At 49.5% G+C, this 16,831-nt stretch overlaps 1 protein-coding gene across 3 annotated transcripts; it reads left to right on the top strand.

Annotated features, from left to right (window-relative positions):
- The first annotated feature begins 4,766 nt into the window (after window positions 1-4,766).
- arfgap2 (ADP ribosylation factor GTPase activating protein 2) lies at window positions 4,767-16,535 on the top strand. 3 transcript variants are annotated; one of them, XM_031900067.1, is made up of 17 exons: window positions 4,767-5,110; window positions 8,500-8,618; window positions 8,702-8,774; window positions 8,934-9,065; window positions 9,560-9,640; window positions 9,723-9,825; window positions 9,904-9,960; window positions 10,484-10,528; window positions 10,807-10,859; window positions 10,951-11,087; window positions 11,171-11,302; window positions 12,449-12,574; window positions 12,887-13,024; window positions 13,312-13,435; window positions 13,719-13,812; window positions 14,508-14,626; window positions 14,713-16,535. In XM_031900067.1, the coding sequence occupies exons 1-17, from the start codon at window positions 5,039-5,041 to the stop codon at window positions 14,731-14,733; spliced, it is 1,626 nt and encodes a 541-aa protein (XP_031755927.1). In that variant the 5' UTR covers window positions 4,767-5,038; the 3' UTR covers window positions 14,734-16,535.
- The last annotated feature ends 296 nt before the right edge of the window (window positions 16,536-16,831 follow it).

Raw genomic sequence — 16,831 nt, 5'->3', positions numbered from 1 at the left:
AGTAAAATTTTATTTATAATTTTATTAAAACATAAATGAAAACATGAAGCTGGATCAGACAACAAATCTAGGACACAATAAATAAAACCAAAGCTTTTCTTTAAAGGAGAATGCAAGTCAAAATGTAAAAAGCATACTGCCCCATAGTCCTCCTATTGTTTAGTACAAACGCCACACTTTTGGCTCACCTAATCACATATTTACTGTCACACTTACTCACATTTTCTAGATCAGGCAGCCATCTCTAAAAAGGTATTCTCCCTTTCCCTCCTTGCTTCATACTGCACATGTTTCATTCCCTCCCCCCCCTCCCCTCTGCCAGATCCGCTTCTGATTGGCTGGTGGGCATGTGTAGATCAGAACAGGAGACAGGATCAAGTTACACACATGCTCAGAGAATAGGAAGGCTGCCGCTGGCACCTACAGGAAGGGGAGAGAGATTTCAGTGATGTCACTGTAGGCTTCACTCTGCTGTAGGCTGCCAGCACCATATCTCAGAGAAGCAAGCAGGGATCTGGGAATTTAGATATGCAGTAAAGGTCCCCATACACGGGCCGATTGTAGCTGCTGATATGGGTCCCTTAGACTGATCCGGCAGCTAATCGGCCCGTGTATGGGGCAGAAACGAGGGGCCTGCCCAACCGATATCTGGCCTGAAATTGGCCAGATATCCATCGGCCAGGTTAGAAAATTCAGTCGGAAACGAATGCCCCATTGCTGCTGTTAGAATTCGGTCGAATTCGCCTACATGTTACCCGATATCGCCAGGGGCGCTTCTGCCATTAGGCGAGTTGAGAAACTTGCCTCAGGCGGCAGAAGCGCCCCAGTTACCAGGGGCGGCAAAAAGCCGCTCCTGATAACTTTAAGAGCTGAATTTCTGTTTTTTAAACCGGAAATTCGGCTCTTCTAGTGCAGAGAGCGCAATTGCGCTCTCTGCACTAGCGATCTCACCGCCCCCGGACCCGCTCCTGCGCTCAGAAGGTAAGGGCTGGGGAGCGGGGGGGCGGCATCCAGGAGCCGCCTCAGGTGGCGATATGTCCAGAATCGCCCCTGGATACCTCGATATCGCCACCCGTAGGTGGGGATACCGGGTAAAGATCCGTTCGCTTGGCGACATCGCGTGTATGGGCAGCTTAAGTACTTAAAAAGAATGCCTTTAGACTTACTTGTAATTTATATTAAACTTCCATTCGGGAATGTGAGGATTCCAGCAGCTGCTGTAGAATAAGAGAAAAAAGAATCAATTAACACATTTGTATCTAAATTAAAAAACTGATGCCACTGATTAATTACTAAAATTAAATAGTTCTGTGAATTAAAGAAGATTTCAACCACCCTTGATGTTAAGTGCCCCCCCCCCCCCCCCGCACAGTCTTACGCCTGAATCCTCCTCCCTCCAGAAATAGCAGAGTGAGTGCAGCGGAGCTCCCAGCCGCCATCTTAATAATCTTTGTGAATGGAGCGGTGTTCTGGCCAGGTTTGAATATCTTAGTTGGAAAAATACGCATTCGCCGAAAGAGACAGGACGTGCCGAAGAGGAGAAAGAAGACAAAAACATGGCGGCCGGGAGCTCCGCTGCACTCACTCTGCTTCTCCGGTCGCTATTTTTGGACTGGGACTTAACATCAAGGGGGTTGAATTCTCCTTTAAGTTATAATAAAAAGGGATGAGAAGCCATAGCCCACTACAGGAGGATGAGGGATTAGGCCACTGTGCCAAAGATACAGTCCCCCCCTCCCCCCACTAAGGGGCAGAATAACCCACTGACATTCAGAGGCACAATGACCCCCCACCTTACCCCACTGAGATTCAGTCAGAGTGATCCCCACAGACATTAAGAGGCACAGTGCCCCCCACTCATCCCACCGATTCAGAGGCACAGTGATACCCCTTCCCCAGAAAATCAGAGGCACAGTGATACCCCCCCCAGAAAATCAGAGGCACAGTGATACCCCCCCCAGAAAATCAGAGGCACAGTGATACCCCCCCCCCAGAAAATCAGAGGCACAGTGATACCCCCTCCCCCAGAAAATCAGAGGCACAGTGATACCCCCTCCCCCAGATAATCAGAGGCACAGTGATACCCCCTCCCCCAGATAATCAGAGGCACAGTGATACCCCCTCCCCCAGAAAATCAGAGGCACAGTGATACCCCCTCCCCCAGAAAATCAGAGGCACAGTGATACCCCCTCCCCCAGATAATCAGAGGCACAGTGATACCCCCTCCCCCAGATAATCAGAGGCACAGTGATACCCCCTCCCCCAGATAATCAGAGGCACAGTGATACCCCCTCCCCCAGAAAATCAGAGGCACAGTGATACCCCCTCCCCCAGAAAATCAGAGGCACAGTGATACCCCCTCCCCCAGAAAATCAGAGGCACAGTGATACCCCCTCCCCCAGAAAATCAGAGGCACAGTGATACCCCCTCCCCCAGAAAATCAGAGGCACAGTGATACCCCCTCCCCCAGATAATCAGAGGCACAATGATACCCCCCCCAGAAAATCAGAGGCACAGTGATACCCCCCCCAGAAAATCAGAGGCACAGTGATACCCCCCCCCCAGAAAATCAGAGGCACAGTGATACCCCCTCCCCAGATAATCAGAGGCACAGTGATACCCCCTCCCCCAGATAATCAGAGGCACAGTGATACCCCCTCCCCCAGATAATCAGAGGCACAGTGATACCCCCTCCCCCAGATAATCAGAGGCACAGTGATACCCCCTCCCCCAGATAATCAGAGGCACAGTGATACCCCCTCCCCCAGAAAATCAGAGGCACAGTGATACCCCCTCCCCCAGATAATCAGAGGCACAGTGATACCCCCTCCCCCAGAAAATCAGAGGCACAGTGATACCCCCTCCCCCAGAAAATCAGAGGCACAGTGATACCCCCTCCCCCAGATAATCAGAGGCACAGTGATACCCCCTCCCCCAGATAATCAGAGGCACAGTGATACCCCCTCCCCCAGAAAATCAGAGGCACAGTGATACCCCCCTCCCCCAGATAATCAGAGGCACAGTGATACCCCCCCCCAGATAATCAGAGGCACAGTGATACCCCCCCCAGATAATCAGAGGTACAGTGATACCCCCCCCCCAGATAATCAAAGGCACAGTGATACCCCCCCCCCAGATAATCAGAGGCACAGTGATACCCCCTCCCCCAGAAAATCAGAGGCACAGTGATACCCCCTCCCCCAGATAATCAGAGGCACAGTGATACCCCTCCCCAAATAATCAGAGGCACAGTGATACCCCTCCCCAGATAATCAGAGGCACAGTGATACCCCCTCCCCCAGATAATCAGAGGCACAGTGATACCCCCTCCCCCAGATAATCAGAGGCACAGTGATACCCCCTCCCCCAGATAATCAGAGGCACAGTGATACCCCCTCCCCCAGATAATCAGAGGCACAGTGATACCCCCTCCCCCAGATAATCAGAGGCACAGTGATACCCCCTCCCCCAGATAATCAGAGGCACAGTGATACCCTCCCCCAGATAATCAGAGGCACAGTGATACCCCCTCCCCCAGATAATCAGAGGCACAGTGATACCCCCTCCCCCAGATAATCAGAGGCACAGTGATACCCCCTCCCCCAGATAATCAGAGGCACAGTGATACCCCCTCCCCCAGATATCAGAGGCACAGTGATACCCCCTCCCCCAGATAATCAGAGGCACAGTGATACCCCCTCCCCCAGATAATCAGAGGCACAGTGATACCCCCTCCCCCAGATAATCAGAGGCACAGTGATACCCCCTCCCCAGATAATCAGAGGCACAGTGATACCCCCTCCCCCAGATAATCAGAGGCACAGTGATACCCCCTCCCCCAGATAATCAGAGGCACAGTGATACCCCCTCCCCCAGATAATCAGAGGCACAGTGATACCCCCCCCCCAGATAATCAGAGGCACAGTGATACCCCCCCCCCCCAGATAATCAGAGGCACAGTGATACCCCCCCCCCAGATAATCAGAGGCACAGTGATACCCCCTCCCCAGATAATCAGAGGCACAGTGATACCCCCTCCCCCAGATAATCAGAGGCACAGTGATACCCCTCCCCCAGATAATCAGAGGCACAGTGATACCCCCTCCCCCAGATAATCAGAGGCACAGTGATACCCCCCCTCCCCCAGATAATCAGAGGCACAGTGATACCCCCCCCCCCAGATAATCAGAGGCACAGTGATACCCCCCCCCCCAGATAATCAGAGGCACAGTGATACCCCCCCCCCAGATAATCAGAGGCACAGTGATACCCCCTCCCCCAGATAATCAGAGGCACAGTGATACCCCTCCCCAGATAATCAGAGGCACAGTGATACCCCTCCCCCAGATAATCAGAGGCACAGTGATACCCCCTCCCCCAGATAATCAGAGGCACAGTGATACCCCCCCCCAGAAAATCAGAGGCACAGTGATACCCCCTCCCCCAGAAAATCAGAGGCACAGTGATACCCCCTCCCCCAGAAAATCAGAGGCACAGTGATACCCCCTCCCCCAGAAAATCAGAGGCACAGTGATACCCCCTCCCCCAGAAAATCAGAGGCACAGTGATACCCCCTCCCCCAGATAATCAGAGGCACAGTGATACCCCCTCCCCCAGATAATCAGAGGCACAGTGATACCCCCTGCCAGTAGAAGCCATTCGCTTGTCTGTGTGTTTGAATGTACCGCACAATAACGGGGCATGCGCAATGGAGCTGTCACATGGTATTACCACGTGACCGTGACGTCACGAAGGCCTTTTCCGAGGATAGGCACTTGCAGCTATCATGCTGTGTGATTAAGCAGCGTGGGCGGGGCCTAATGACGTCATCGCACCATGTGACAGCCCGGTTCCAGGCACAGGAAGTGAAACAGTCAGCTCTCCGGCACCGGATGTTTGTAGCTTCCCCTTCAGAGCCGATGACGCTCCCTTCGCTGATTGGTCGGCTCTGGTCGCAAGTCCTGTTGGCACGGAACACGTGAGGGAGCGCCGCGCTCTGATTGGCTCTCGGCGAGTAAAGGTTGTGAGGGGAGAGAACATGGCAGCCGAGCCGACTAAAGCGGAGATTCAGGCCGTGTTCAAGCGGCTTCGGGCTGCGCCTACCAACAAGGTACAGACATGGGAGTCCGGGTCCCGGAGTGAGGGGGCAGGGTGCGGGGTTTGGGGCAAGGTTGTGTGTGTGCGCCCCCTCCCCTGGGTAGGTACCGGGATGTGTCTCACTAACGTTATCCCACAATAGGGGCCCCTCTTCCCTCACTCATGTAGGGGCCACAGTAGATGGGGGCGGAGGAGCCGAGGGTCCGACTTATTGATTAGTGCGGTTACTAGAACCCCCCCCCCCCCTGTACACTGGCTCCTAATGTGTGTATACCCAGCATGCTTTGCTTTGTACCCCCGGGTACATTATTGTGCAGGATATACCACTGGGGGCATATGGGGCTATTATATGAGAGGGTACAGACTGGGCAGGTAACTAAGCCTGGGATTCCCAGCATGCTTTGCTTTGTACCCCCGGGTACATTATTGTGCAGGATATACCACTGGGGGCATATGGGGCTATTATATGAGAGGGTACAGACTGGGCAGGTAACTAAGCCTGGGATTCCCAGCATGCTTTGCTTTGTACCCCCGGGTACATTATTGTGCAGGATATACCACTGGGGGCATATGGGGCTATTATATGAGAGAGTACAGACTGGGCAGGTAACTAAGCCTGGGATTCCCAGCATGCTTTGCTTTGTACCCCCGCTTACTTTATTGTGCAGGATATACCACTGGGGGCATATGGGGCTATTATATGAGAGGGTACAGACTGGGCAGGTAACTAAGCCTGGGATTCCCAGCATGCTTTGCTTTGTACCCCCGGGTACATTATTGTGCAGGATATACCACTGGGGGCATATGGGGCTATTATATGAGAGGGTACAGACTGGGCAGGTAACTAAGCCTGGGATTCCCAGCATGCTTTGCTTTGTACCCCCGGGTACATTATTGTGCAGGATATACCACTGGGGGCATATGGGGCTATTATATGAGAGGGTACAGACTGGGCAGGTAACTAAGCCTGGGATTCCCAGCATGCTTTGCTTTGTACCCCCGGGTACATTATTGTGCAGGATATACCACTGGGGGCATATGGGGCTATTATATGGGAGGGTACAGACTGGGCAGGTAACTAAGCCTGGGATTCCCAGCATGCTTTCCTTTGTACCCCTGGGTACATTATTGTGCAGGATATACCACTGGGGGCATATGGGGCTATTATATGAGAGGGTACAGACTGGGCAGGTAACTAAGCCTGGGATTCCCAGCATGCTTTGCTTTGTACCCCCGGGTACATTATTGTGCAGGATATACCACTGGGGGCATATGGGGCTATTATATGAGAGGGTACAGACTGGGCAGGTAACTAAGCCTGGGATTCCCAGCATGCTTTGCTTTGTACCCCCTCTTACATTATTGTGCAGGATATACCACTGGGGGCATATGGGGCTATTATATGGGAGGGTACAGACTGGGCAGGTAACTAAGCCTGGGCTCTGTAGCCGGAACGTGTGGGCTCATCAGGAACAGTGGCCTGATTGTATTGGGGCCAGAGAGCCGCTGGGGGGCAGAGAGCCGCTGGGGGAATAGAACAGGTGGGAATTGAGACAGGGGCCCCTATTGTCAGAAGCCAGAAAGGCGTGTAGATTGTGGGACAATGAGCCAGATGTTATTGGCTATTAAGTGGATACTGAAATACTGTCTCATTGGCTGGGTAAGTGGGGCCTATACTGTCTCATTGGCTGGGTAAGTGGGGCCTATACTGTCTCATTGGCTGGGTAAGTTGGGCCTATACTGTCTCATTGGCTGGGTAAGTGGGGCCTATACTGTCTCATTGGCTGGGTAAGTGGGGCCTATACTGTCTCATTGGCTGGGTAAGTGGGGGCTATACTGTCTCATTGGCTGGGTAAGTGGGGCCTATACTGTCTCATTGGCTGGGTAAGTGGGGGCTATACTGTCTCATTGGCTGGGTAAGTGGGGCCTATACTGTCTCATTGGTTGGGTAAGTGGGGGCTATACTGTCTCATTGGCTGGGTAAGTGGGGGCTATAGAGGGACATGGGGGGGTCACAGGCTGTATGTTACTGATATTAGCTCAAACTAAAGGAAATGGAGTGAAACAGCGGCTCTGATGTTTGGGGGGTGGGAGCCCAAAATCTGTTGCACCCTGGTACCATTGTATTGATTGGCAGCAGCAGGAGAGCAGCTGCACTGTGATTGGTGGAGAAATCCTTACAGTGACTGTGGGCTCGTTAGGGTTATTGTTATTTATGGGGAAAGAAGAATTGATGGTAATTGGGTCCAGAATAAGGATATAGTGAGTTTTGCTGTATCTTTATCATTTGCGAGGCACATTGACACATTGACCTGGGGGGGGGGGCAGCTCCTATGATACAGAAACTGTGCCGCTGACCTGATTGGTCACAGACTGGGCAGTACAGTGTTTGGGGAATAAGGCATAGATTCCACTGTTCCCTTTCTAATGCTAATTTAAACACAAGTGTGTAATACAATAGTGAGTCTTTAATAGGCTGGGTGGGATCTTTGGCTGGTAGTGGCTGCCTAACTGATGGGCCAGATTGGGCAGTTGCATTCATCAGGCCCCTGGGACCCAGATACATGGGGGGGGGTTTGTATATAGGGGCAGGGTTGTCTTGTTGCACTGAGCCCTACGCACTCCTCAGCTAGGGGTATTCTCTGTGCAGGGAAGGCACTGAGGCCATTGTATTAAAGGGTTAATGGGCTGCCATTTACACTGGCCATACACTGTCTGATCAACTTGCCCCTCCAGAACCATGTATGGGCCCCTTGGTATTGCCGGCCCAGTAGATATCCTGTTGGTGAGGGACACATCAGCGCCCACTTCGCTCCCTGTAGGCACACAGTGTGATCCTATTGTTGGACCATAAACTGGGGCTCAGATTGGGCAAAATCCATTTGTTTGGTGACCAGACAAGCAGATAATTACATGTATGATCGGGTTTAGTCAGGATTTACTGAGTCGCTGCCCCCTATTTCCTATGTTTGGGCACTTGGCGGCCGTACAATGAATAATGTGGCCCTAGGGCTGGCACATAATGTAGAAATAGATGTACATGGCTTGGGCATCTCCGCTGGTTTGTTCCCTGGGGCCCACAGCCCGATCCAACAGAACTGCAAGAAGAACCCCACTGACCCATTGTGTTGGCTAGTGAGAAGTTTGGAGAGTCGCAGCCGCTTGTCTGTATTGGTGCCGCCTGTCACTCAGGTCTCTCAAGCATTGAGGCAGTTGCGCGTTTGCATTTAAGGATGTTTGCTCTTCAGTGGACACAGTGGAAAGTTCCAGTACACGTAGCATAAAGCCATCACCACTTCTCTCGCTATGTTAAAGTGAAAATTGTGTTATTTTTTATTGTTATTTTTATGAATGTCTCCCTTTTTTACTCTATTAACGCACTTTTCTGGTGTTCTATTATAGTCTTGCTTTGATTGCGGTGCTAAGAATCCCAGCTGGGCCAGTATCCCCTATGGAGTCTTCCTCTGCATTGACTGCTCTGGAGTCCACCGCTCTTTGGGGGTTCATCTCAGCTTCATCAGGTGAGTGGGGGCCATGTTTGTGTATGTGGCGCCTGATGGGATTGGTTAGAAAGCTCAACCACTTCTTAATGTCTCCATAACAGATCGACGGAGCTGGACTCTAACTGGAGCTGGTTCCAACTGAGATGCATGCAAGTGGGAGGAAATGCCAGTGCGGTGAGTAACTGGTCTGTGGGGAGCTGCCTGTGCCAAGTCTTTCCTGCCTCCATTGTCCCCGGTGTTAGTGTGGCTGTGTGCGAGGGCTGAAATCTCTGTCTGAGCACTAACACCTTCCTTCTTGGCTTCTAATGGACCTTCCCTCTTGTCTTTCACTAGAATGCGTTTTTCCATCAGCACGGCGCCACCACCAGCGACACCAATGCAAAGTACAACAGCCGCAGCGCCCAGATGTACCGGGAGAAGATCAGACAGCTGGCGAATGCTGCCATGTCTAAGCACGGCACTGATGTGAGTGAGCCAGGGAGGCCATTGGGTAACAGTGCCAACAAATGGCAAATATGGATATCATTGTGTGTTTGTATTGGTGCTCTTGGTACCGTATCCATGGCCCAGTGCAGCCGTCAGTCACCGAGATTTGTCAGTGCATCACCTCACCCTATTGGATGCTGATCACAGCATTAGTTTGGGCCTGCCTGGTATATAAATGGGCACGGTCACCATCAGAGAGGGGCACTGCAGTCAGGGGCCTCCTGACAGAGGGAGGGCAAGAGCTGGAAAGGCGCAGTTAGTGGGTCAGGAAAGGGTTGGACTTGTGGGGAAAATGTGGGTTTTGACATAGGATTTGGTCAGGGTAGATAAAGGTGTAAGCAAGGTGCCTTTTTTTCATTGGGGCCCCATTTTACTTGTTGGCAGGGCCCTCCAACCAGGGGCCCAGATGAATGAGCCAGTGTACTTGTGCCACATGAGAAGTGTTTATAAGATGAACCTCTGTCTCTTGCCAGCTTTGGATCGATGGGATGAACTGCGCTCTCGTTCAGCCGGCAGAGAAGAAAGAATCGGACTTTTTTGCAGAGATGACCCAGGTAAGCGCTGCTCCTGTCACTGTCATGGTTACATTTCACGGGCGCCATTAACTGGACCCATTGTAATCGCTCACCTCTTCAGCCTTCCAGCTCCTGGGAGGCAACCCCAGCATCAGAACCCACATCTACCACAGTTACCACTGTAACAAGAACTATAAGCTCTCCGGAAACTGCTGATTCTGCAAGTGAGTGTGTATCTGATGTGCCCCCACCTCAGTCTCCATGGCGCTCTGTGCAATACAGATATTATTGTGTTCCTACAGGTGCAGAGTGTGGGCCCAGTGTGGACATTCTAAGCACATCCCCAAAAGCTGCCGTGGGTGAGTGGGTCCATTTCCATTCTTTATATTTGCTCACATGTAGGTTGGAAAGGGTAAAGCTAATTGCGCCAGTAGAAACGTATGTAGGACCTTTGCGAGTGTCCTGAAGTCAGTTATCTTTTATTCCGGGCTAGTCTAACTGCAACTTTCAGCAGGATCAAGAACAATCCCAGCTGCAGATTGAGATTTGGCCACTAGAGAGTAGCACAGGAGCTTGGAATAGAGAATAAAGGTGGCCATACGCGGGCAGGGACTAATAACAAGGTAGCAGAAACCTCTGGGGTAACAACCATAGTTCTAGAATATTAAGGACTGCAAATAACCCTTCACCCCCGAATCTCTCTCTCGCTGACCCTCAAGCTGGACTTTCATCTGTATCAAGGAGAGCAAGTGTGCACTCTCCTTAAATCTCCACTGGCCTTCAGTCTGAGCCCTACCATCGCTCCAGTGTATTTCTGGGGGGGGCAGCCATGTGATGCCCTATATTTCTGCTGAACAAACATGTACCTTTCTCCCCCATCAGACCGGGCCATGTGCCTTTCAGTTGAGGAGGCGACACTGAGCACAGGTGACCGGATTGGTGACTGGCTCGCTTTTGGCATGTCATGTGCTGTGCAGTTTGCAGCCTGGAGATGCCGTGTGATCTCTTACACTGTCCTATTGTTTCTCTGCTTCCCTGTTTGCGGGCAGTTTCCTTCTGCTCAGGGTCCTGCAGCACTAACGCTAAGTTGCCTTGGTCCCAGAATGGCTTGCTGTATCTGGGAAACTGCCACCTACCTACTAACCCTAAGTCACCAAGGGGCGGCATTTGGGGCACCACTTGCTGATGTATTTCTCTCTCTACAGAAGTGAAACCGTCCCTTATTGGAAAGAAGAAAGTCAACACTGCTAAGAAAGGGGTAAGGGTTAGTGTTGGGGCATAGAAATGTCTTATTATATGGGCTGCAATTTCTATGTCTATATAATGCTGCAATATAATATGTCTTTTAGCTGGGGGCTAAGAAGGGCCTGGGTGCCCAGAAGGTGAGCAGTCAGAGCTTCAGCGAGATCGAGCGTCGCGCCCAGGTGGCAGAGAAGTTAAGAGAGCAGCAGGCAGCTGAGCTAAAGAAAGAAGCAGAAGAGTCTCTGTGAGTTCTTCCTTTCTATTACACAACTTCCCTACTTATAGTGGAACACCCAAGGGGTTACCATCATTCTGTTTCCCCTATAGTGTATCCTCTATGAGGCTGGCGTATCAGGAACTTCAAATTGACAGGAAGCAGGAGGAGAAGAAGCTGCAGAATTTGGAAGGAAAGAAGCGAGAGCAAGCGGAGAGACTGGGCATGGGCTTAGCTGCACGCAGGTACCGAGATTCTGATAGGGCGGATCCTTCTCGTGGCCTGCTCTCTTCCCTATGGTATTTGGCAGGATGGACTTGGTCTCAAACTCTAGGCTGTTTTCCCACTCCATTGATTTCAAAAGGGTTAAGAACAGCTGACGGAGAGCACCTTGCTCATAGAGATTACTGCACGGCCTAACTGCAGCCAGTCCAAAGTCTATCCTTTCTGCTTTACTATAGAAAAGGCAGCGGTTGTACAGAGGATTAAAACTCCTTTGATGGTTAGTGGTGTGGGGGTGGTGAATGGATTTAATTTCCATAAAGAGCAGCCTAGTAAATGGGACCACCACCACGGGACCACCCGGTAAATGTTTAACTTAAAAATCATATTGCAGCCGATGGTATCCATAGCTTTATCACTTGCAGTACCGCCTCGTCACAGGGAATCTTGGGCCCATTATGGCCTGTTATTTCCGATGCTGACAGACAAATGAATCTCGGAAACCCACAACATTATGACGTTACACTGAGCAGGGCTGATATCCCACAACCAGGGTTTTTAAAGGATAAGTAAATCTTAAATACATGCTGTAAATGATTCATTTATTTATTTTTTAATGCCAAGATATGAATGTATATCTTTATGTATGTATGTATATCTTTATATATAAAGCGCTACATATGTACGCAGCACTGTACAGTAGAATACATTAATACAAATGGTGTTATTAAGATAAAAATTTTACAATAAATACAAAGAAATAAAAGATATAGTTGCAATAAGATAAGAGTCAGACACAAGAAGATGGAGGTCCCTGTCCATATATATATATATATATATATATATATATATATATATATATATATAATTAGAAACCTCACATAACTTATCTCACATCGTTCCTACCCAGAAGAACATCAGATCAGCCTCTTCTTTCTCCTGACAACTTCCTCGACTACAGCATGTTCGGAAAGTGACCAACAGGTGGTGCTGTTGTAACAAAATGCATTCATATGAACAGTTCTTTTAACCCTTAATAGCTTGGAAATAAAAATAATGAAAGTCAATTGCAAAAGGTTTACTTATTCTTTAAGCGACAGGGAGTCCCAGAGGTGTTTGATAGCGTATGTGAGTGCTAATGTGATGATTACCCTTTTCTGTTCTTCCAGTTCCATATCTCACTCTCTGCTATCGGAGATGCATGTCATTGAGCAAGAGACGCCAGTTGCTAACAAGTCCTCGCGCTCCCAGCTCGACCTTCTGGAGGATGCCAGCTTCACCTCGGGGCCCCCAAAGTACGAGTAATGATGATTTGGCCGGTGACCATCTTACAGGCTTTCACATACGCGCCAGCCTTGCCCAGAGATGGATGTAGAACGATCAATAGATCCGATCTCTGTACATCCTCAGAACTAGTTGGTTCCTTGCATGCCGTGGCATATTTAGGGCTCCTAAAGCGGGTACATTACCCTGAATTTACTTTCAGTAGTAAAACTTTTCAGTTTGCTTTTGGGCTGCCCTGTAAGATCTTCATTCATTGGATTCTGGTAATATGATTGGTCAGGAGTTTCCCCTATGTAATATTGCGTTGTCCCGTCATTTCTCAGGTATAAGGACAACCCGTTTTCTCTCGGTGATGGTTTTAGCTCAAGGTGGGAGACAGAAAGTTCTTCTTGGGGTTCTGCAGATAAGGCCGAGGAAGAGCGAGAGGTGACGATCTCCAGTATCCAACCAGCAAGGGATCGGTGAGTTATTAGCCCTTGTGTGTTTTATGCCTTAAACCCCAGGGTGCTTTCCTGCTTGGTGGGTAGGTGACAACTTTTGGAATAGCGCCCGTTCATTTCTATACAAAGTGCCTGCACCTCTGGGTGCATTCATGGGTCATGTGATTCACTTGAAAAATGGCTGCAAGCATTTAGCAAACATAGGATTGCGGTAGTGACCCCTGTCGCACAGCCTGAATTCATCTGTTTTCCACATTGTTTTTGCTCAGAGCTTTCATGTTTTTCTGCATTGTGTCTTCTCTGTTCAGGCCCGCCAACCGGAGGAAACCAGAAGGCGCCCCTGCCCCAGAATCCAACGAAGCGAGGATGAAGTTTGCCAGCGCCAAAGCCATTTCCTCAGACATGTTCTTTGGACGAGAAAACGATGCAGAAGTGAGAGCCATATTGAATCTCTCTGTATGGGGGGGGGGGGGGGGGTAATTTCTTGCTTTAGTGGGAGGCATATTCTATATCTATGCTGCAGTTGGTGGAAAAATAGTTGTTGCATAAGTCAGACCTGTTGTGGCTTTTTGGACTGGGTTTTTATGCAATCACTGGCTATTGGAGATTTTAAATCCCATTATAACTGCTCTGCTTATCTACTTTGTGCCTCGTAGGAGTGTAATGATGAACTGGCTGCTGCTTAGGCACTCATTGCATTCTCTCTTCCTTTTAGTATGAAGCCAGATCTCGCCTGCAGCAGCTCTCCTCTAGCAACTCCATCAGTTCAGCCGACCTCTTTGGAGACCCGAATGCTGTAAACTTGTCAGGTCAGTAGAACGGCCAACTGGGGGGGCATTGCCATTTATACCGCTTTGGGTTTTATACAATAACTGCCATAAAGTGGCAGCAGCCAGCCAGCCAATTATTTCCAACCTGCGGCCCTAGAGCAGTGTTTTCCTGCACCCCCCATTGCCTATAGTTGTCTGGGGAAATGAGACAGCTGGGCGGCCTGCAGGTTGGACATCTGAGCGTTTGTATCAGTGCATTCATACTCGGTCAGAGTAGTGGTTTTCCCTGCTGCCCTAGACCTCTTGATGAATATATGTAACCTTGTTATGTGGGCCTTTCCTTAGGGGACACTGGAGGAATTTTGAGTGCCCACAACTGGCCACCGATCTCTTCCGTTTATTTAAATGTAACCTGCTGTGGGTCGCCTTGTATCGTTAACAAGCAAAATCTGGGCACAATAATCCAATCTAGGTGACCCGTCATGTCTTTCATTCTATGGCAAGAAACCTGCAAGGGTAGTAGGTCTTTTTTGCCCCACTCCCCGCTAACTTGACCCATTGCCACTAATGTTCTGCTGAGTGTTTTCATCCGGTCTACACGATAGTTATTCTGTCAGCCATTCAGGTTGAGGCTTTGTACCCATATGGAGTGTTAAGCCCCTCAGAGCTCTTGGTTTGTCATGATTTGCATGTTTGGGCACAAGTGATGCAAGCTGGTGGGTTCCATGTTCTAGGTGGTGTCTCCCTCGGTAATGTGATGCCCGCAGCAGATATAACCCACTTTAAGCAGGGAGTAAAATCAGTGGCCGGCAAGATGGCAGTTCTGGCTAATGGAGTGATGAATTCTCTACAGGTAACAATGATCCCAAATCTCCCTTTTGCTTTCCCTTTGTGTATTTCCCCGCTTGCCTTTAACGAATCTCGCTATGTCCTCCGCAGGATCGCTACAGTTCCTATTAACCAATCAGATTAGGAGTCTGGCTCGGAAGTCTTAGCATTTACCCCAGTGCATTCATCTGATGAGCGAGGGTCAAAAAGAGAAACTAAGGCTCATCCCGTGGATTGGACAGACCTCTTCTTTGTAGACAGTGGCCACGTCAGTATTGCCCGTACCCTAACCAGCTCACCCCAGGAGCATTTCTACCCCTTCCACACAGTGTCTGCTGTTGCTTCAACCCCACTGGCTGCCCCTCACCTCAAGCACGGGGCAGTGTCTGCTGCTTTGTGCTGCTGCAAGGAGACACTGAGGGACATTGTTTCATTTTTTAATTTAATGTGTATTCGTGTGAAATTGCGTATATGGCCGGCTCCTCTGGGGTCCCAGGATGGGTCCCATGTCTGTGTCGCATGTTGTGGTTTTTTTTTTTTTAGTTGGGGTGAAAGAAAAGGACAAAGGATCTGGCTCTGTAGCAACACAGTGCAGTTGTTTTATTTCAGATACTCAGTCACCTCCCTATAACATCGCAGAGAATGAAGTCACAACATGCCCTGTATTCTGATTCGCTGCGGAATTACTGTGGGACGAATTTTTATTTTATCTTGTTACCCAGAAGCTTTGCAGTCACTGGGTTGGGCGGGGAGATTTATAAATAAGGGTTGCATGAGTATTTATTTTTATTCCTGGCATTGGCAGACAACCCCCCAGGGGCCAGGCTGGCAAACACATTGCTCTGAACCACAAGTATCTCTCTATGGCACATTATATGGCCTTAACAGCCTCTGCAAGGGCCACATATGCCCCATAGGGCTTCATGGATTCTCAGATCCTTCTAATGGTTATGCATGGAGTAGTGTCCTATACAAATGTGCATGAGTTGTGTCCCTCTACCTCTCAGCAAAGGCCAAACTGATCTTTCGAAAGGTTTTATTTTTTGCAGGTGTCGAAAATGTCAATTTCTAGACAGCGTCTCCTCGTTTTACTGATATTTAACTTTTTTTTTTAGCTTTAAAGGGACAGTATTGTTTGTTTTCCCTGTTGTGCTTACTTGAAATAGCCTATAACTCATAAACCTCTGTGGGTAAAGGATACTTGCCTGTATTCAGTGGCTGCCTCCCTGCTGTACTTCTTGGTTCAGTCCTGCCTCCCTATTGTACTTCCTGGTTCAATCCCTGCCTCTCTATTGTACTTCCTGGTTCAATTCCTGACTCCCTGCTGTACTTCCTGGTTCAATTCCTGACTCCCTGCTGTACTTCTTAGTTCAGTCCCTGCTGTACTTCCTGGTTCCAATCCCTGCTGTAACTTCCTGCTGTACTTCCTGGTTCAGTACCTGACTCCCTGCTGCACTTCCTGGTTCAATCCCTGCTGTAACTTCCTGGTTCAGTACCTGACTCCCTGCTGTACTTCCTGGTTCCAATCCCTGCCTCCCTGCTGTACTTCCTGGTTCAGTCCCTACCTTCCTGCTGTATTTCCTGGTTCAACCCCTGCCTCCCTGCTGTACTTCCTGGTTCATAGTCGAGGCAAGCTGGACCTTAGTGTAGTGGGAGGAGGCAGTGAAATGATTGGCTGGCTTATGTTTCTGGAACATATTCTAGAGTCGGATATAGATTGTCACTGTGGGGGGGGGAACTGGTTGGCACCTATAATTGCAAACATTGTGGCACCTCCAAGGGGTTAAACTACTGCAGAGTACACATATATACACTTATTTTAATGTTTATTTATAGGAGTGACTTGCCTTCCAAACAAGCATTACTGATCCTTTAACCTATTTCGATGCCCATTTTTCATGACACAAAATAAAAATTCTAATATAACAACCGTACACCGTGCAGCCGTTGTTTCTTATTCAATAGATATAGATGGATATGTGGCCCCCAAAATCCCTTTATTACTGGGCGTTCCCAAAAGACATGGAACAAGGAACCCACGGCACTGAGACCCTATTGGCCAGAGGCCCCGGGGTATATCCTGGCTTGGCTTTGCAGGGTGATTGTGATTGGAAGGCAGATATAGGAATAACATATTCCGTCATTGATTCTCACATAGACGATAGTGTTGTAGGTGGGTCCCTATATACGCACTCCTGGTCACGCCTTGGTTTTACCACGTATTAATTGG

This window comes from Xenopus tropicalis, chromosome 4, assembly GCF_000004195.4.
Source record: "Xenopus tropicalis strain Nigerian chromosome 4, UCB_Xtro_10.0, whole genome shotgun sequence".
Taxonomy (NCBI): domain Eukaryota; kingdom Metazoa; phylum Chordata; class Amphibia; order Anura; family Pipidae; genus Xenopus; species Xenopus tropicalis.
The sequence above is the reverse complement of the archived record's forward strand: the minus strand, read 5'-3'. Positions and strand labels throughout refer to the sequence as shown.

Excerpts from the sequence above, each read along its gene's own strand:
- arfgap2 (XM_031900066.1), top strand. The coding sequence starts at position 5,039 with ATGGCAGCCGAGCCGACTAAAGCGGAGATTCAGGCCGTGTTCAAGCGG. Across the intron at positions 8,619-8,701 it reads GTTCATCTCAGCTTCATCAG|ATCGACGGAGCTGGACTCTA; the intron begins GTGAGTGGGGGC and ends TCTCCATAACAG. Across the intron at positions 14,627-14,712 it reads GAGTGATGAATTCTCTACAG|GATCGCTACAGTTCCTATTA; the intron begins GTAACAATGATC and ends TGTCCTCCGCAG.